This window comes from Barbus barbus (genome assembly GCF_936440315.1).
Source record: "Barbus barbus genome assembly, chromosome: 23".
In the NCBI taxonomy this organism is placed as follows: domain Eukaryota; kingdom Metazoa; phylum Chordata; class Actinopteri; order Cypriniformes; family Cyprinidae; genus Barbus; species Barbus barbus.
The window spans coordinates 12973019-12993778 of NC_136751.1; the positions used below are offsets into that span (position 1 = coordinate 12973019).

At 38.3% G+C, this 20760-nt stretch overlaps 2 protein-coding genes across 2 annotated transcripts; one reads left to right on the forward strand and one right to left on the reverse strand.

Moving 5' to 3' along the window:
* Window positions 1-11181: 11181 nt before the first annotated feature.
* Window positions 11182-14830, reverse strand: LOC306842997 (extracellular calcium-sensing receptor-like; the record flags this gene model as incomplete). The annotated part of the gene is made up of 6 exons (XM_079374246.1): window positions 11182-12077; window positions 12203-12326; window positions 12596-12817; window positions 12994-13827; window positions 14116-14413; window positions 14595-14830. 6 exons carry the CDS (start codon window positions 14828-14830, stop codon window positions 11182-11184), a joined length of 2610 nt encoding a protein of 869 aa, XP_079230372.1.
* Window positions 14831-15854: 1024 nt separating this feature from the next.
* Window positions 15855-20636, forward strand: LOC306842998 (vomeronasal type-2 receptor 1-like; the record flags this gene model as incomplete). The annotated part of the gene is made up of 7 exons (XM_079374247.1): window positions 15855-15991; window positions 17344-17505; window positions 17656-17944; window positions 18112-18921; window positions 19075-19299; window positions 19480-19603; window positions 19735-20636. The coding sequence occupies 7 exons, from the start codon at window positions 15855-15857 to the stop codon at window positions 20634-20636; spliced, it is 2649 nt and encodes an 882-aa protein (XP_079230373.1).
* Between the last annotated feature and the right edge of the window lie 124 nt (window positions 20637-20760).

Below are 20760 nucleotides of genomic sequence, written 5' to 3' on the forward strand. Positions count from 1 at the left end.
TATTATATATAGCTAATATAACTCTAGCTTGTACTACAATGTTCCAGCGTTAATGTTTACAGTCTGTATGTGTGCAAAATTCACTCTTATCTTAGAAAAAAATATTAATATGACCTATAGAAGTTGACTAGTTATTAAACCATGCTTTCTTCTGTTCCTGCTGTTTTTCTTTTACTAAATGACTTTTGATTTTAACACAGTAGAAGGACAAAGTTAACATTATCTCCATATAATCTCCACAAAGAATGCAAAGTTCTCAGACGACAGCTCAAGGACATCAAAACATCAAGGAAAGGCCCACTAGAGTAAAGCCCTAGCCCGGCCCTTGTCCGACACAGCTTGTCAGAATTTTCCCAGTTCCCAATTATTTTACTCTCTATGGCACTGTGTTGCCTGCAGGCAACATAGCCCAATTATTTTTTTTTTTTATAAAATGACACCCATTAAACTGATCAATGCTATCTCATAGGAGGAGAACTCAAATACTAATCAATGAATCAGTTAATTTTTTTATGCCTTTCACTCGCTAACTTCCCTCCATATTGTTTATTTGGATGTACATCACTGATTACGTTGCATGAGTGCCTACTACTGGTGGAACTCATGCAATGGGTTGAATCGATATGTCCTAAGCCCTTGGTCACTTGGAGTCCCCTATGGAGTTGATTTTTTATTTACATATTTATATTATAGAGTTGTATGGGGTGGGAATAAATTAAATGTGATCTGTGATGACGTTATAATCATGTTGCATTGTGGTCTATGGAGCGACCTGAAGTGTACATATTGAGTAGACTGACTCCCTCTGTCAAAATCGAGGGGTCGAAGCCTGAGGGTCTGTCCATATAAACTTCCCTTGTCCACTTCACACCAAGTGGAACACACTTCAAAATGGCAGGGTGCTTAGGAAAATTGACAAGTGCATGTCTAAAAGTGGAATGGAGACCATGTTTTCACTTTCAGGGCATGTGCACATGTTTTTTTGGGGGGTTTTTTCCAAATGAAAAATGCACTTATCATCAATTTTCATCCATATAATTGCCTACAAATATATATGGAAGCCCGTTAATTCTGTAAGTCATAATAATGAGATACTTTCTCATAATTATGACTTGGTATATTGAGAAATTTCTCATAATAATGACTTAGTTTCTCATAATAGTGACTTAGTTTCTCGTAATAATGAGAAACTTTCTCGTAATAATGATTTAGTTTCTCGTAATAATGACTTAGTTTCTCGTAATGAATGAATGAATGAATGAATGATGCATTTATATAGTGCTTTATTGTGTATTGCTGTACACCCAAAGCGCTTTACAATCATGTGGGGGGCTCTTTCCTCAACCACCACCAGTGTGCAGCATCCACTTGGATGATGCGACGGCAGCCACACTACAACGGCGCCAGTGCGCTCACCACACACCAGCTACAGGTGGAGAGGGGAGAGAGTCATTGAGCCAATCAAGTGTATGGGGATTATTAGGAGGCCATGATAGACAAGGGCCAGTAGAGGGAATTTGGCCAGGACACCGGGGTTACACCCCTACTCTTTATGAGAAGTGCCATGGGATTTTTAATGACCACAGAGAGTCAAGACCTCAGTTTAACATCTCATCCGAAAGACGGTGCTTTTTGACAGTATAGTGTCCCCGTCACTATACTGGGGAGTTAGGACCCACACAGACCACAGGGTGAGCACCCCCTGCTGGCCTCACTAACACCTCTTCCAACAGCAACCTAGTTTTCACCGGAGGTCTCCCATCCAGTTCCTGACCAGGCTCAACCCTGCTTAGCTTCATTGAGCAACCAGTCTTGGGCTGCAGGGTGATATGGCTGTGGCTGGGATAATGACTTAGTTTCTCGAAATAATGACTTAGTTTCTCGTAATAATGAATTAGTTTCTCATAATAATGACTTAGCTTCTCGTAATAATGACTTAGTTTCTCGTAGTAATTAATTAGTTTCTCGTAATAATGAGAAACTTTCTCGTAATAATGAGAAACTTTCTCGTAATAAAGACTTACTCCACGCATGCGCAATGCATGAGTGATGGCACACTAGCGAAATCTCCTGGTCAAAGCCATGCAGGAACACCGCAAACATAGCTTGTTCTGTAATCTAAAGTGTATAATCCGTCATTAAATAATGATTTCAGATAAATTATCTGCATGTAGTCTTTTGTTCATTTGTAGCACTTACCAAGTTACTCTGCCAGATAGTTATGGCTTAAAACATTCCAGACTAATATTTCAGTTAAGAAATACAGGGATTTTATGAAGAAATGAAAGTCATTACATATAAACTTAATTTATAGATGTTTTTTTTTCAATGATTTATTAGTTTTATTAGCTGTCCCTTTCATGCATCACATGCTTCATACAGTAAGCCATCTCATTTCAAAATCTCAAAGCATCGTTGTCCGTTACTATGGCAACTATGGTTCTCCTCTGGCCAAACGAACCAGCAGTTCAATTCCAACTGCAGCAAAGTCAGATTAATGTGAAAAATGCTTAACGTGGCTTGAAGTACAAAGACAGATTGAACCAAATTCAGTACACAACTTAATGACATGCATAGTGATTCTTAGACAATGGGCACGTTTATGTTCTTTGGTCATATTTTTAAAAATACATATAATTTTGGACAAATTCCTCTTTCTTTGTCAAATTAACGATAAAACCACCTTAAAAACTTTTTAGTATCTTTCTATTATGATTTTTTCATACTTTTCAACCGCCTTACAGGTGTCAAAATCACTGTTTTCTCCTTGTCGCACACCCAGACTTTTAAACTTCAACAATGAAAATACAGTTTAAAAATATGACATATCTGGTAACTATTAATGTACCTGAATTAAGCAATAGTAAAATAATTAAAATGCATTATAATATTTAATGTGAGACCACTATCAATATGACTTTTTATACAAAATATAGCTGTTGCTCAGTATTGGTGTCATTTCCACCACAACACTGTAATGTCCCTTTAAAAAGTTTGTGTGAAAGATTGTTTAGGTGGTTTCTATGGAAATGTTCAGAGACATCATAGTACATGTTGGACATGGAGGGAATTAAAATTTTCATCAACAACATATGAAGCAAAATCAAGGTAAATATTGCTTGATCAGTTAACATAAGTAGTTGTAACCAATACCATGTGATTTATGACCCCTTGTCAGTGTTGATTGACAGGTTGTCATATGTCAAATGTGTACATGGTCAGACTTATGACCTGATTTATGGCTATGACACCCCCCCGTCACCCTGACTGTCACGTCACCGGGGTCCTGTCACCCCTGACTGACATGACAGTAGGGTGTGTAAATTAAAAGATCAAAACAGATGTTAGATTTGACATTTGATTGATTTATGACTGGATTTATGATGTTTTTACCTCTCACCTGTGCCATGGGGTTTTTATGGTGTTCCTTCCTGAGCTGTAGCTAGCTTTCAGTCTGGAGGTGTTGGGTTCGTCCTGATTGTGGAGAAATAGCTGAGCAATGGGGTGTGTATTGACACCTTAACCTTTTCACACGTAAGTTCCAAATGTGCTGCCTGTCTCCCAATCGTAGGTTTTTTTGACCGTTATTTCAAATCGCTATCAAATAATTCTAAAAAATTAAATATTCCGTGGAATACGCAGTGAGCTTGTCACGTGACACTCAGCAGTGGCGTAATACTTCACCGCTGGAGCACCTGGATGAGAGCGTGCAGGTAAGAAATTTAGGATGTTTGCTCTGTTTTCAGTTTAAAACCTCACAAAATTAATTGCAAACGTTTATAAACTGCAATAAACACATCAATCAACACTTTATACAGCCGTTTTATTTAACTATTACTTTGTTCGCTTTACATGAGCACATGGCAGCAGTCGCACACGAGGATGACTAGTTGGTGAGTAATGTTTAAGTTTATTTAAGTTTAGAATGTTCCCAAACTATTTGTAGATATGCATGGACTATAAAACGCATAAACAAAATGTAATTGCAGTTCACCGACATCAGATATGTTGTTCTGAACGTAATATTGTAATAGTGTGCTTTTGTACTATTTTGACTAATCTGACCGACACATTGCTATGGACGTCATCTAATGTTTAGTTTTTTTTGTATGTACAGTTTGAGGTTTGAGTTTTATTTTTGCATTTTCCCCGCTAAAGTTAGAATTGGGTTATTGTTGAAAGTAGCATTCAACATAAGTACTGACCATTAACTGCTCAAATGCGTCCACATGAAGGGAAAGAGTGTATATGGTAACAAATATGCGCTGTGGGGTTGCTTTGATTTGTTAGTAACAAGCATAAAATATTATATTCATATGTATTACAAATACTGAAAAGAGAAACGCACAATGCATGCAATTGTGACCATGTTTATTAATATCAACCATTAACAGGAAGCAGAAAACTATTTGTATAAAAACAATTATAGATAAACATTTTTACAAAAATTTGACATATAACAATGTATAAGTGTAATTGAAATGATTGATAAATTACAGATTTACTAAAACAATAGCAATGCAAATATTTTTACAGGAATGTCTGAGTAAAATCATTTTAATCTGGAATTATCTAAAAAATTGAGAATTATTATTATTTACATGTGTTATTAGAGTTTATATTGATTTGTGTGTTGCTGTTTTTTTTCAGTAATTATTTAGAGTGTGGTACTCCTCAAAACATGGCGTGGCACACAACGGAGTGTTGCATGACACACACATGTACTTTGTGAGACGCTCCACCTTTCTCTTCCAAGAGCTGGAGAGGCAGACCTTGCAGTGCCGCCTGGTCCTGCTGCCCTGCGCACTGGTCTGCGGAACTTCAGCAGGGAAATGCCTTGCTGTTAACCAGAGACAAGTGTCCAAAGCAGGGCGGCCCCCTTTGGGTGGACACGACCGGGTTGTGCAATACTCCTCCAGCAGCCCTCTCATCAGGTTTGTCCTGAACTCCAGGGAAGTGGTGACCTGTCCTGTTGATAGTAAATTACATTTGTGGGTAGTTAGAAATAATGTAGATTGAAAGTAAAGGACAGTTTGTTTGTGAACACAACACTTGTGCATTGTAAATATAAGTTATGGTTAATTTAAATGGTTGTGTAAATTTCTAACCTGATAGTTGGCGGTGAACAATGTGGCTGTTCAGCACAGCAGTGTCAAGCAGATAAAAGAAGATCTTCTTATACCACTTTCTTGTTTTCCTGGCACACACAAGAAAGCCTTTTACCATGTCAGCCCTGTCGACTGCCCCCATCTTTTTGTTGTATTCAAGGACACAGTGAGGCTTGACCTTCCTCTCACCGGTGACATGATCGACTTTCCCTGTGGCTGACATCATGGAGGAGTGTACCGTGGTAAGCATAAGAACATCTCTCTTATCATGCCATTTTACCACCAGCTGTGTTCTGTTCTGTCTGCATTCAACTTGCCCTTTCACCATTTTTCCAGTGAAAATCGGCATTCCTGTCCTGTTGGCCCGCACAGTGCCACAGGCCCCTGTGCCATGAGAGAGGAGGTGCTGGAACAGTGATAGAGGACGCGGCCCTTTCCCAGACAAGGTACAAGTAGGGTCATTACAACCGAACCAGATATGCCTAACCCCTCATAGTGGCAGATGTGGATCCGGTATAAATTACCATGTCTTGCACATATCCGGTCAGCACATCACACAAGACGAAAAACTTCACTCCAAATCAGCTTCTTTTTGTAGGGATGTACTGACGGAAGGCCACCCTGCCTTTCCATTTCATCAGTGATTCGTCCACACAGAGATCTTTATATAGGACAAAAACACGACGAAAGGAGGGGGTAATGGCAGTAAATATGCGTCTTATTTTGTGCAGTGGATCATGATGACTAACTATTGCACTGTTGGTGAAATGCAGACAACGGAGGAGCAGGAGGAAGGGGTCCTGTGAAAACAGCGTTCCAAAGAAAGGTGTCTGCAGTAACGGGTCGGTGCTCCAGTAATGCCGGAGAGATGGTTTTCTGATGACTCCCATCAGAAGAAATGCCATCGGGAACAAGTACATTTCTTTGATGGTAGTTGGCACCCACCTTGCCATCTTTCCCAACACTCCTGGTGCCATTTTCTCCTGGAGTTCTGAGGCATACCTATTTGTTTCCTCCACAATTTCTCCGACAAGCTCCTCTGTAAAAAAACAGCTTGAAGCACTGGACCTCAGTGGCAGATGCAGGAGGGGTTTGCATTCCAGACGTCGAGGTGTCAAAGGTGATACCTGGTCCAGGAAGGGTAAAGTTGCTGGTAGCTGCTATGCTAAATTGGATGTGTCTCCCTGTGTACGAGTTGCGGCAGAGAGACCAGCATCACCATTTTCAAGGCCCTGGAGATTGGGTGGGAGCTCATCATCGGAATCGCTCTCGCTTGTCTCGCTTGTCATCAGCATTAAAAAATATTTCTCTAATCTCCTCATCTGTCAGTTTTTTTCTCAACATTTTTACAGAAATTGAGGTTTTGATGTTTTGGTAAATTATTTTCCTCAGGTAATTGCACTGTTAGGTGTGTTGACGCGAACTGAGGTCAAAATGACGTCACCAAAATGGCGCTGAGGCATCATTTTATTTCAAATTCATATTTTTATTCAATTTCAATTAACATTACATTTCATCCTATGGTAATTCATGACTAAATATATAGGTCTTTTTAAATATTATATTGATATTATAATCTCAGATAATGAGCGCAGACATATCCTTCATTACCATGTACCGTCAGTGCGGGTGAGAATCGGATCTAGATTTACAGGCGTTGATTCATCCTCTTCCCCTGAAATACATGAAAATAAGAGGCCGGTGACCTGGGAGAAAAATATAATAAACTTCATAGTTATCTACACAATGTGCATCTGATATAAATATATGTAGTTCAAGGTCAAATGAATGGATTGTTATTGCCGTTTCCATAGAGAGTGTATTTTACAAACTATTAACGTATTGTTTTGCTACTACTTATGTGAATTTAAATGTCTGAAACTTAAAATAAACATTCCGTGGTTGAAAACAGTGAATAGTTGTGGCACTGAGCATGTCAGTCTCTGGATCAGCGCCAGCCAAAGCGCGAAAGCAGATTTGAATTCAATAGTTTATGACGTGACGCACTGAACGTTCTAATCACACCAGCCTAGACTGATCACACCGGTGTGATCGTACGCGTTAAAGGGTTAAGAGGATCAATGTTTGCTTGATCTAAACAGTATATGTTAATGCCTAGTCACCAGTTTGTTCCTACCGGCCCATCTACATCCACCTCTGAATAAGGTGCTATGTCCGGGCATGTTTTTCTTTATCATCTCTATGTGTGTATGCTAACACCTCTGAAGGATGAGAACAACCTAATCTGTAGATTGAATAGATAAACTTATTAAAAGCAGTCTTAAATTAAAAATTATTCAAACCACCAACTTCTCAGACCATCAGATTGCAGGGTCTAACTGACATTGGACAACAGTATCCTCTGTGTGCTTGTGTTAATTGCTTTACAACATCCACCTCATATAGAAGTGCACAGAACCATGTTCAGTTCAGTTCATTTTATTTATAAAGTACAATAAAACAACAATGGTTGACCATTGTGCATGCTGAACAATATTGTTTAAAAAAATCAAAGTACATTACATGATGTATGCATGTGCTTCAATGTGTGCATGTGCTAAACATCTTTGTTTCTCCACTTCTCTCATATTTATTTGATGTAATGCAAACATTTTGAGAACTATGATGCTCCACGCTTTTGTAAAGGTTATAGAAGGAATTCAAACATAATCTTTACATAGGAATTATCTTTAAATTGACTAAAAATCATTGAATTACGACAAGACAAACAAACAAACATTTGAAATAAGCCCTGCTTTAGACAAATAATCAACACTTTGGCTGATTATTTGGGCTCTCTCTCTCACACACACACACATGTTGGTTTTTGTGGTTTATGGGGACTCTCCATAGGCGTAATGGTTTTTATACTGAACAAACTGTGTCTGCTATTGCCCTACACCAACCCTACACCTAAACTTAGCCCTCACAGGAGACTTTGTGCATTTTTAGATTTTCAAAAAATCCATTTAGTATGTTTTTTAAGCCTTTTGAATTACGGGGACATAGGCAGTGTCCTCATAAACCACCTTCATATTGTAATACCTCTGTCATACCCATGTCATTATACAAATTTGTGTCCTCATAAACCACATAAACTTGCACACACACACACACAAACACAAATCTGAGTATGCTAAATTTTATATATGAGCAAAATCGTATATGTTGTTTTTCTATTTGTTGTTATTTAAGAAATGTTTAAATTTTAATCTAGCCTGTAGATAGTATGTGTACTGAAAAATAACAAATACACATTTCACTTAAAATTTCTCAGTAAAATAATTACACCTACAGTTTTAAAAAGCTTTATGCAAAATTTAAACACATTGTGTGTCACTGAAGCAAGTCATGCTGTCTATTGTCTTTAAACTTTAGTTTTATTCTTTAAGTTCTGTAAAATAGCCTGATGAGAATGCACCCAAGTCCTTTTCTCACATGAGTAGAAAACGCTTTGGATGTGTTTGTGACAAACACATAATTTGTTACTTCAGAAAACTTTGACTGAACCTTTCTCATTTGACAGACCTACATTTCAAATTATTTTATTTTTGATCCTAATAAACTGGTAATGAATTTTCTATGGTAAGTGATACACTGTACAGTTCTCATACTATGTGTGTAAATAGCAGTGCTAAAACATTTATGAGTATTTGTGCATGCCAACAGATTTTGTTAGGGATGTGTCGCATCTAAGAATCACAATCTTTTGTAAATTACATGTTTCATACACCACTAGTTTTAGTTATATTATCAAGATTTCAGATGGCTGTTCACAATTTTTTTGTTGGACTGTGTATGTTTTTAGGTGAAGACACCTCTTTGTGAGCTGTCATCATAATAGCAATAAATGAAAATTAAGAAATTAAGTAACAGTTTTTCTCTTTGAGATATTTCTTTTAGTGCAACTTTGTGTCTGTCCACGATGTGCGAACACATGAAGCATCAACACGAAAATTAAGTCTTGCTGTTTTACCCTTTAAACTATTACAACTGAAACAAATCATACTATTGCACTCAAAGCTGCACATTCATTTAAGTTTGAGCATGTTAAGATTTCCACACTCGTGTAAAAAGTATTGATAAATTTCATCCATAACCTTTTGTACTTTCAAGAGACAAAATCACTAAGAAAGAGAGTATAGCGAGACATGAAAATGTTTATAATGCATATAGAATTCAGAAAATCTGTTTCATAAACAATTGTGAAAGTTTATTAAATGCAGATTTGTAAATTATATTTTTATTACTCCACTGAATTTAGTCATCTTGCTCAGATAGCAGAAGACACAATTCACATTTAGTTTTTTTGGCCGTATTTGTTTTAAGACTCCTCCGCAAGTTCTTGCTAATCCTTGCATGGGAAAGAGAGCATGACGAGCACATACTTATTCATTTAAGAAAATTATTGAAAGTTTGAATGAACTTTTTATTATTTTGACAAACCTCCATTTACCTCCATTCAAATTATTTCCCTTGAGGTGTTTGTCCACAGACATTAAACATTAAAGAATGTTATCAGTCCCTTTCGCCTTTGACTCAAATAAAGCAACATCTGTGGCGTACGTAAGCATCTACAATGTGTGCATGTGCTAAACATCTTTGTTTCTCCACTTCTCTCATATTTATTTGATGTAATGCAAACATATTTTGAGAACTATGATGCTCCACGCTTTTGTAAAGGTTATAGAAGGAATTCAAACATAATCTTTACATAGGAATTATCTTTGCACAAAACAAATTGACTAATAATCATTGAATTACGAAATGCAAAAGTGTATACATCATTTGAGAAAAATTGCTATAATGCATACAGGATACAGAAATCCTCCTCTTGATCTATTGTGATTGACATTTTACTAAGTCAGACGATCAGGATTATGGATGAGGCGGCTCAGATTTTGTTTGTTGGACTGTATATGTTTTTAGGTGAGGCCTTCTCTCTGAGAACCATCAGCATTCAGTGTTTATAGAAATAAATGAAAATTAAGAAAAACTTATTGAAAGTGTTTGACTAAGTTAGTATTTATTTGTTTAGGACAATTATCCATCTATTTGATGTGAGACCCCCTTAAGTATCGACACAAAAATTAAGGCGTGCTGTTTTACACTTACAACTGAAACATATCTAACCATTGTGCTCAAAGCTACACATTCATTAAAGTTGGAGGTTGTACACAGTCTTGAAAAGGCTACAGACACAAAATATCAAGGAATTGTTTTGTGCTCCCTATGTAACTCAAGAGTGCAAGTCAAGGTTTTTGGTGATGAGTTTTTGGCTCAAGGTCATTTAAAGTCACACCAGAGGTGTTCAGATGGGATCAGGACTTGGCTTTCTGCAGACCAGTCAAGTTCTTCCACACTGACTGAATCAATCATGTCTTTTTGAACCTTGCCTTATACACAGAGGCACTGTCATGTTAGAATAGAAAAGGGTCCTGTCCAAACTGTTGCTATAAAATTAGAAGCACACAATTCCCTAGAATATCATTATATGCTTAAACATTAAGATTTGTACTCATAGAAATTACTAAAGTAGTCAAACATGTTCATTAGAAGGGGGTGACCCAATACTTTTGGCAAAATAGTGTATGTATCTAAATGTGAAAAATCTAATTTGACTCAACTGACAAAATTGTATTTATTTTATTTTATTTTAATTAAAAAATATGTCTTTGCTGAGTCCAAAATATACAGAATATACTGCAACATGCAGAGGCATTTAAATAAAAAATAATTAATTATAAAATACCCACATGTTCACATTTCATCTCAAGTACTTAAGTGTCTATTGTGTGCACAGTAAAAATAAAGCCCCATGTATCTATTTTTATTTATTTTATTTTATTTTTTACATTGTTGTATTCTGCGTCTTTGCTGTGTAGATAAAGGCAAATGTATCCTTAAACTGAAAATTAATTAATTGATTACAGTGATCTGGAAATTCAATAATAATAACAATAACAGGCAACTTGTCTTTATTCAGCTGAAAATAAAGTGGACTACTACAGTATTTTAACTGTAGTGTATTATTCCAAATGTTTAAAACTTTTTTGTTGTTGTTGTTGTTTTGTCATTTTTTCATCATGTGCTTTTTGTCATTTTTCTCAGGTTTCAGAAGTACAATATAACATTTAGGAGCAAATATACACAGCAAGAGACCAAAGGCAGATGCTAGAATAGCAAAGACATGGACAGCAACCATATACTTTCCACGAGAGCTCACATAAACTGGAATGAAGGTTAGCCACACAGCAAAAAATATAAGCATGCTGAATGTGATAAATTTAGCCTCATTAAAGTTGTCTGGTAATTTTCTGGCCAAAAAGGCCATTAAGAAACACAAACAAGCTAGGAGTCCAATATAACCCAAGACACACCAAAATCCAACTTCAGATCCTACAGCACATTCAACAATTATAGTTGCACTCATAAACTTGGTGTTATATGATGCAAAAGGAGGCGTAGTTGTTAACCATATGATACAAATTAGTGCTTGCACAAAAGTGCACAAGATTACACTCGATCTTTGTTTAGCAGGGTCAAACCACTTCATGACATTACTGCCAGGGAGGGTGGCTCTGAAAGCCATTAAAACTACTACAGTTTTTGCCAAAATGCATGAAATACATAGAGTAAAGCTTATTCCAAAGGCTGGATACCGAATCTGACATAACCAGTCAGTGGGCTTCCCTATAAATGTTAGGCCAATCAGAAAGCAAGCGCAGAGGAACAGGAGGAGAAGGAAACTTAACTCTATATTGTTTCCTCGTATGACTGGTGTCTTCCTGTACATTACAAACACACCAATCACTGCTAATGCTGCACAGGCTCCGAATGCTGAAAATGCCCATAGTATTATTCCTAAGGGCTCCTGAAAGGACAAAAACTCTAAAGTTTTGGAAATGCACTTGTCTTGAGCTTGGTTTGGCCATGTTTCTTTTGAACATGTCAGGCAATCATTTGAATCTGTGGAAAAATTGGTGAAAATGGGGTGCATAAAATGTATTTATATTTTGATTTTTATATTTTACTTTCCAAACCCCTGCCCCCTCAAAATACTAAAACGTGAGGAGCTTTGAGGAAATTCGCACCTGTTTGATTACTGATCTCTCCTTCAGCACATGGTATACAGTCAAAACAGCAGACTGGCTTTCCTTTCTGCCTGGCCTTTCTGGAGCCTGGCAGACAGCTTTGACTGCACAGTGATTCTGGTGCCTAATGACCACAGCAGAGCAAGCAGTAGAAAAACACTACATAGTCTCAATGAGAGTGCATGTCATAACATTACATACTAAATTACATATTTTCATTTCATTAAGAAATATGTGACTTAAAAATCTAAAATGTTTGGTACAAATTAAAATCAGTAGAGAATTGCCAAAAGAAAACTGGATTTTATTTAGTTCTGTCAGAACTACTGGGTAGAGTTGAAGGAAAAACAGACAAAGCAAGCAATATCGGGTGATGAGTGGGATGGCACACACCTTCTCTCCTCTGTGCCACATAATTACTGGCTCATTTATTACTAGGTCTTTGTCATCTTCGAGGGAGGCATCATAGAATCCCACCCTCACTAGCTGAAGGGAGCCATCCGACTCTCTTTGCCAATTCATCAGGTCATAGGATGCAATGGGATCACCGTTATCATCAAATCTGACCTCTTCCCCTAGTGTTGTGAAATGTGTTCTTTTCATATAGTACAGAAGCTTAGGTGAATGTTGGGAGATAGGATGATGAAAAACAAATCATTAAAATGCATGGATGGAAACATATAGATGCATAGATATTATATTTAACCATTGTTTTAAAATGTGTACAGTGTTTGATAATTTCTTATTAGCACAATATAGGCAGAGAATGTAAAATGGTGAGTAACACACACCTGCCATGGCAGAATAGGATACAGACTCCCACATGTCCCATTCTGAAAGGGGCCTTTTCCTGGTTCACATGTGCTCATATCATGTAGTGCATGTGCTATGAGATACACAGCCTTATAAACATTGTAGGAGACTCTGAGTTGTGAGACATCTGAATAAGGAGTGTATACATCGTCCAAACTCTCACTGCCATCGCAAGGTGGCCAGTTATGTGCCTCTTCTCCATGTACATGTGTATTTAAGGACCCATTCAGCCGGCAACGGAAAGTCTCTTCCCAAAACTCAGAGAGGAAATGTGACTTCTGAGCAACAGAAACACTTACTCTTCTGAGGTAATTAACAAGATGTGAGATATCAGCTCTCCGTATGGCAAACCCTAATGTTCCCATTAACAAATCACCAAAATCATCCCAAAGAGCTTTTGATGTGGCCCAGGCCTCACTGGCAATCCACTGAAGATGAGTGACATTTTGTCGTCTGCACTCGTTTAGTATACTATGTAGTTCTGATTCCCCGGAGAAGTTTACTATGACTGTGGCAGAAGAAGATTTTAAAATGTTCACAAGTTCCTCCACGGCATCTTGCATCAGTACAACAGGATAGAAGTGAACATAAGCGGGACAAATATTAAATCTTTCGGACTCCTTTAAGAACAGCTGGATCGCAAAGCGAGCATAATCTGATTCCACACCGATCACCCCGACCCATGTCCATTGAAAATAATTAACAAGTTTTACCAAAGCTTTAATCTGAAATAAATCACTTGGCATTGTCCGCATGAATGCTGGAAACTCTCTCTTGTTACTGAGACATGAACAGGATGCAAAGTAGCTCACCTAAAATATGAAAACACAAAATTTCAGTAAGATTAAAAGTAACTAATAGGTAAACTAATAAAGTACAACCAACTGAATGCTAACACTGTTAATTGACAATTTGCATATGCATGTATACAGACACACACCCATCACACACAAACACAGATTGTTTACTTTTTCTTAACTTTTTGTTTATATTTCACAACATAACACCAATCAATACAACATTACAGCTTTCATTACCAAGACAAAGTGAATGGAATTGCAAGAGATTAACTCAAAATAATTATAAATATTTTATTTTACCATGGGTATTTTAAAGGATCCTAGAGTTCTCAGAACAGCCATGGAGACTCCTGATGCAGCATCTCCCACGATTACAGGGCTTGGCTGCTTTTGTATATCATCACAGCTTTGTCCATTGCCCTTCTCTGGCTGTCCATTGACCAGGAGAAGAGACCTCTTCACAGATACAGGTATGTCATCACCACTGTCCCTGATGTGGTAGCCCAGAGATAGGTTTGGCAAAAGGTCTTGCCGCTGGTTTATTTCTCTCACAGCAAAGATCATCGTCTGCATCCACCTCAGGGCTCGAGGGGTGAAGCTGAATCAGATTTCACACACACACACACACACACACACACTTGTATTAAATGTGGCCATTATTGCATTCAGTGTACACATGTAATATATTGTTATTAACTGCATTATTGCAATGCAATGCAAAAACAACAACAACAAAAAACATTACAAAACATAAATCAGATTATGAAAGCATGACACACAATTTATACTTGGTTGGCTCAGGTTTTGTCTTGAAAGAAGAAAAAGATGATATGGGGCTGGAATGCAAAGGAAAAATTCCTCCCAAAATGACATCTCCCCCCTGGTAAAAGCTGTAGGTATCTTCATCTCCCTGAAAGACACACTTAAACTTGCTTTTATACTGACTCTGCAAACCAATACACAGCAGAGGCCAAAATGTAAAATGCAAAAGCAAAATTGCATTAAGCTGTGCCATATCTGATAACTGATAGAGACAAATGAATCTAATGGGTACATCATATATATATAGACAATCTGTGATTGAGGGATGGCCTTTTCACCTGAAAAAAAAGAAAGAAAAAAAAAATCATATGCCCCTCCTGCTGTCAATGTAGCAAGCCCTTGTGAATGTAATTATTTATTTGAGCCAATGATAATGCACACCTGATAGACATTCAACCATATAACAATGTTTAAACATTTAATTTAAAGGATTACAATGTTTGTAATCTTTAATGCAATTCTGGCTCAATCACTCAATCAGTCAATAAATAAATGGTCACATTATTATTTATTTTCTGTGTTAGTTCATTTCACTGCAGCTATTATGGTGCACATTTTACTGTCGGCTGTAAAAACTGTATGCGTAAAACATTTTGTGGGGGTTAGACCTATAGCATTGACAGTGTTGTCTACTCAATTTACAATTGTATATTTACATTCAGTAAATATAGACCATCATAAAATAGTGATGACGCAAACATCCCCCTAAAGCTATCTCAGATATACTGACTGACTAACTGAATGAATCGATGAACGAATGAATCAATCAATCAATCAATAATTGCTTACTTGGAGAGTGTTGTCAGTCCTCCTGTCGTGTGTGTCATGTTTTCCTGCCTTTTGTGTCCATATTTGGGTTGTTTCCTGTCCTTGTCTGATATGATTATTAGTTAATTATTGTCCAGCTGTGTTTGTCTCGTTATCTATGATTATCCTGTGTATTTATAGTCCTGTACATTCGGTTTGATTTGGTCTGGTCTACTCGTTACTCCCCGGTGTTCCTGTCTGTGTCAGCCTTGCCTTGCCCTGCCTGGATGTCATTATTAAAGACTATTATTTGAGTTTACGTCCTCGTTTGCGCGTTCCTGTTTCCTCCTCGAGTGTGCACCGTGACAGAAGACCAGACCTAAACAGTAAGAGGCGTAACAGTAACAGTACCTCGTTTTGTTAGTTTTTTCTAGTTTTTATTTTGTTCCTGTGTTTGTCTGTCCCATGGCATGGAAGTGGCCACTCGTGATCCTGCCATAGCCCACGGCAAGTCGGCGTGGGAGTTCGGCGGGATCACCGCGAGGGCCGCGAGCCCTCCAGCCCGCCTATCGTGGGAGTTATCCGCCGCCATCCGCGGCTCACCCAAGTCTGCCGTCCGTGGGGAAAGCCAACCCACCGTCGGCGGCTCCCCCAAGTCACAACGCCATCCGTGGCTCACCGAGCCCGCCGGATCGCCGCTGACTCAAGCCCGCCGGCCGCCGCTGGTTCTTTGTTCCGGCCAGGAGTGCCGGTCTTGTTGTGTTGTACCCACAGGAACATTTTAATCATCATCTCTTGTCTTGTCCACGGAGACTCGTTGAGGGCAGAAGTGGAAGTGGAAGTGGAAGTGGTTGCTGAGGGACCCTGTGAGGGCCCCTGATTCAGGTCATGCCCAGAAGAAGCCTCAGCTTCCGAGCTAGCCCAGGAGGGCTTCCTGTTCCTGTGGGTTGTCCTGTCCCAGTCCTGTTCCTGTCCTGTCATGTACTGTTCTGTGTGTCTAGCCCCGGAGGGCTCCTGATACCCCTAACTTCCCCAGGGAATTTTTTTTGTTTTTGGGGGGGTAAAAGGGTTCCGGCTGTAGAGGCCGGGCCGAGGGGTCCGAGGCCAAGGCCTGAAGACCATCTGCCATGGCCTCCTGAGCTCGCATCTCCAACCATGGCCTCCGATCTGTCTGTTCCGCTCTGGAGGTCCGCGTGCTATGTTCCAGTCCGTGACTGTCCTGAGGGGCCTCCAGAGCGCCCACCCCCCTCCTATGGAACTGTTGTCCAGCTGTGTTTGTCTCGTTATCTGTGATTATCCTGTGTATTTATAGTCCTGTCCATTCTGTTTGATTTGGTCTGGTCTACTCGTTACTTCCTGGTGTTCCTGTCTGTGTCAGCCTTGCCTTTTCTTGCCCTGCCTTTATGTCATCATTAAAGACTATTATTTGAGTTTACGTCCTCGTCTGCGCGTTCCTGTTTGCTCCTCGTGTGTGCACTGTGACAAGTGTAGGAAAGTGAATTTGTATTATATTAAATTGAAATAAACCTAAGCATTTATAAGATGCTTTTTGTTAGTTTGTACATTTACTGGAAACCAATTTTTCTTACTTTCTTTCTTACTTTGGGGGCTTTTTTCAATGCAACTGATTATGGTTAATTTGCTGGTTAATTTGCAAGTTAATCACGATATTAATCATCATTATCTACTAAGTAAAGCATTGCTGATATTGTAATTGTTGATTTTGTAATGTGTAATATGTCTAACACAGACACTAATAATAGTTTCAGATTGAGGCATCATGGGAAAGAAAATAGTGCACCTGATTCGATAAATAACTCAGGATGACGTCATGCATAATAATAGGCATGATTAACATATAAAACCAAAGGTAAGGCAAGCATCTCCTTGCCTTTTTTTTCTTGTGGAGGTTAACAGGATAATGATTCATATATTTGTCTCTGTATTTCATCTTTCCAGTGCAGCTGTAACTTCAAGCTGCAACCCACAAGGTGACTTTAATTTGCCAATGTTCATGACTAGTGGAGACTTTACAATAGGAGGAATTTTTCCTTTGCATTATAGAGTAGAGCTTCCTCCAACAGACTATATAAAGAGACCTTTAGCAGCACAGTGTCGAGGGTAAGGACATGTCTTATATGTTGTTTACGCCTTTGCCAAGCTGTAATTTTAAATCTGTTGTTTACGTTTTATAAATGTTCTGAAGAATAATTATGAGAAACCCATCTATTGTTTTACAAAAAGGTATTTTCATAACATAATTTTATGCAGGTTTGATCCAAGGGCTTTCCGCTGGGCTCTCACTATGACACTTGCTGTGGAGGAAATAAACAACAGAAAAGATCTTTTACCAAACCATACTCTGGCTTATAGTATCTTTGACTCTTGTGCCACTCCTGTGACTGCTCAGAAAGCAGTCCTGGCAGTGCTGAATGGACAGGATGTTGTTCAAAGTTTTATATGTTCTGGAGCTAGCACTTTATTAGGATTAATAGGGGAATCTGGATCCTCACAATCCATTGTTGTCTCCAGAACTCTGCAGCCCTTCAGAATACCCATGGTAAAATAAAATAAAAAAATAATAATAATATTTAAAAAAGTTAATATATAAATAAATATGTTTTTCCTGTTATATATATATATGTATATATATATATATATATATATACACAGTATATGAAGTTGGCTAAGATCTGTTTCTTTTTTTAATTATTCATTAATTTACAGATAAGTTACTTCTCAACCTGCTCTTGTTTAAGTGATCGGAAGCAATTCCCAACATTTTTCAGAGTGGTTCCTAATGATGATTACCAGGTCAAAGCTATTGCACAACTCTTAAAGCGGTTTGGCTGGACATGGATTGGTGTGGTGACTGAAGACCATGACTATGGCAGGTTTGCTTTACAAGGCTTAAAGCGAGAAATTGAAAATACTAACATTTGTTTGGCCTATCATGAAATGATCCCTAAAGACTATACCCAGGAACAGGTCCTGAAGATTCTTAAAGTAATGAAGGAATCCACAGCTAAGGTGGTGGTTGTTTTTTCAGGGGAGGGGGAATTTTACCCTTTCTTAAGAGAGTTTGTGACCCAAAATATCACAGGAATTCAATGGATTGCAAGTGAGGCTTGGGTTACAGCTTCAATATTAGCAGAAACATATCCTTTCTTAGATGGCACAATCGGATTTGCAATACGTCAAGGATACATTCCAGGTCTTCAGGATTACCTCAAATCGGTGACCCCAGAAAGGTACCCTTCTAACCCTCAAGTTCAGGAGTTGTGGGAGGCTCTCTATGGTTGTTCCCCCTCCACATCCAGCTTGAACAGTCATTTGCCCTCCTGCACAGGAAAGGAAACTCTCAGAGAAGAACACTCTGCCTACATGAACACATCCAGCCCTCGTGTGGCCTACAATGTATATAAAGCAGTGTATGCCTTTGCTTATTCTCTACATAATCTCATTCACTGTAAACCTGAAAATGGACCATTTGAGAATTTCTCATGTGCAAACCTCAACAATGTGTTTCCATGGCAGGTAAAAGTCCCTAAGGGTTTAAGGAGAACTGATTTTCACACAGAATAGTGATTATATGTTGCATCTTTTTCACCTTAAAATTAGTTTTTAATTGTAAATGTTTGCCCCCTCCCTCCATTTTTTCCCTTCTTCTTGCTTTTTTCTTCTCCAAAGCTTCAGCATTATTTACAGGAAATCTCTTTCTCTGTTTCTGGAGAAAAAGTCAATTTTGATGTTAAAGGAGATTCAATCCCATCATATGATTTAATAAACTGGCAAAGACATGCAAGTGGAGATATTCAGTTTGTTAAAGTGGGCCTCTATGATGGTGCTCAGCAAACTGGGAGAGAACTGTTCATTGTGGAGCAGGCCATTATGTGGTCTCACCAACAGAACAAGGCAAGGTGTTGACTGTGCACTGCACTGCCATCTATTGTTCTATTAAAAAAAATGTGATCTTTGAGCCAATATTCGCATAATAACATTGTGAATAGTTAAAAAGGGTGACTTGTTTATGTTTAAATACTCCTAATTATGTTGTTATTTATTTATGTATTGTTTGTTTGTTTGTATTTTTAGGGACCTGTGTCTGTATGCAGTAACAGCTGCACTCCAGGATTCAGAAAGGCTGTACGTCGTGGGCAACCTTTGTGCTGCTTTGATTGTGTTCCATGTGATAATGGCAAGATCAGTAATCAGACAGGTGAGAGCATCCTACTGTATGTTTTCATGTCAGCAAGAAAATATAAAGACTCCCATCATTTCTTCATGTTAAATTTGTCTTCTTGTTTTCCTCATTTGCCTTAATTGACTATAATTTATCTTTATTTATAGATTCAGTAGATTGTCTGTCATGCCCTGAAGATTATTGGTCCAATGTGAATGGAACAATATGTGTCCCGAAGTTGGTTGAGTTTCTCTCCCATGATGCAATGGGAATAACCCTGACTGTTATAGCTGTACTGGGAGCATTTCTGACTCTCACAGTGCTGTTGATATTTCTTTACAACAAAAGAACCCCTATAGTCCGTGTTAATAACTCAGAACTCAGTTTCTTCATCCTGCTGTCCTTGACTCTATGCTTTCTCTGTGCTTTGGTGTTTATTGGGGAACCCACATCCTGGTCCTGCATGCTGCGACACACTGCCTTCAGCATCACTTTCTCTCTCTGCATCTCCTGCATCCTTGGCAAGACTTTAGTGGTGCTAGCAGCTTTTACAGCTACTCGACCTGGAAACAATATAATGAAATGGTTGGGCCCCACACAGCAGAGAACAATCATCTTCTGCTGCACTCTGGTCCAGGTGGTCATATGTACTGCTTGGCTTGTAGCATCCCCTCCTTTCCCCTATAGAAACACTAAATATCAACAGTCCAAGATCATCCTGGATTGCAGTGTGGGCTCTGATCTGGCCTTCTGGTGTGTGTTGGGCTATATAGGCCTTTTGGCTTGTGTCTGTTTTTTTCTGGCTTTTCTGGCTCGGAAGTTGCCAGGTAATTTTAATGAGGCCAAATACATCACCTTCAGCATGCTTATATTTTGTGCAGTGTGGCTGGCATTTGTACCTGCATATGTTAGTTCACCTGGTAAATTTACTACTGCTGTGGAAATTTTTGCTATTTTAGCTTCTAGTTTTGGCCTGCTCTTCTGCTTGTTCACCCCCAAATGTTACATTATTTTATTAAAGCCTGAGAAGAACACAAAGCAACATTTAATGGGGAAAATTACAAAATAAAATACTTTTGTATAATTGCATTGCTAAAATATTTGAGACTTAACGAATGTGAAAAAAAACTGTACAATTTCAAGATATACATACAGTAACTGTGGAAACCAAATAACCCAATTATATCTGTAAT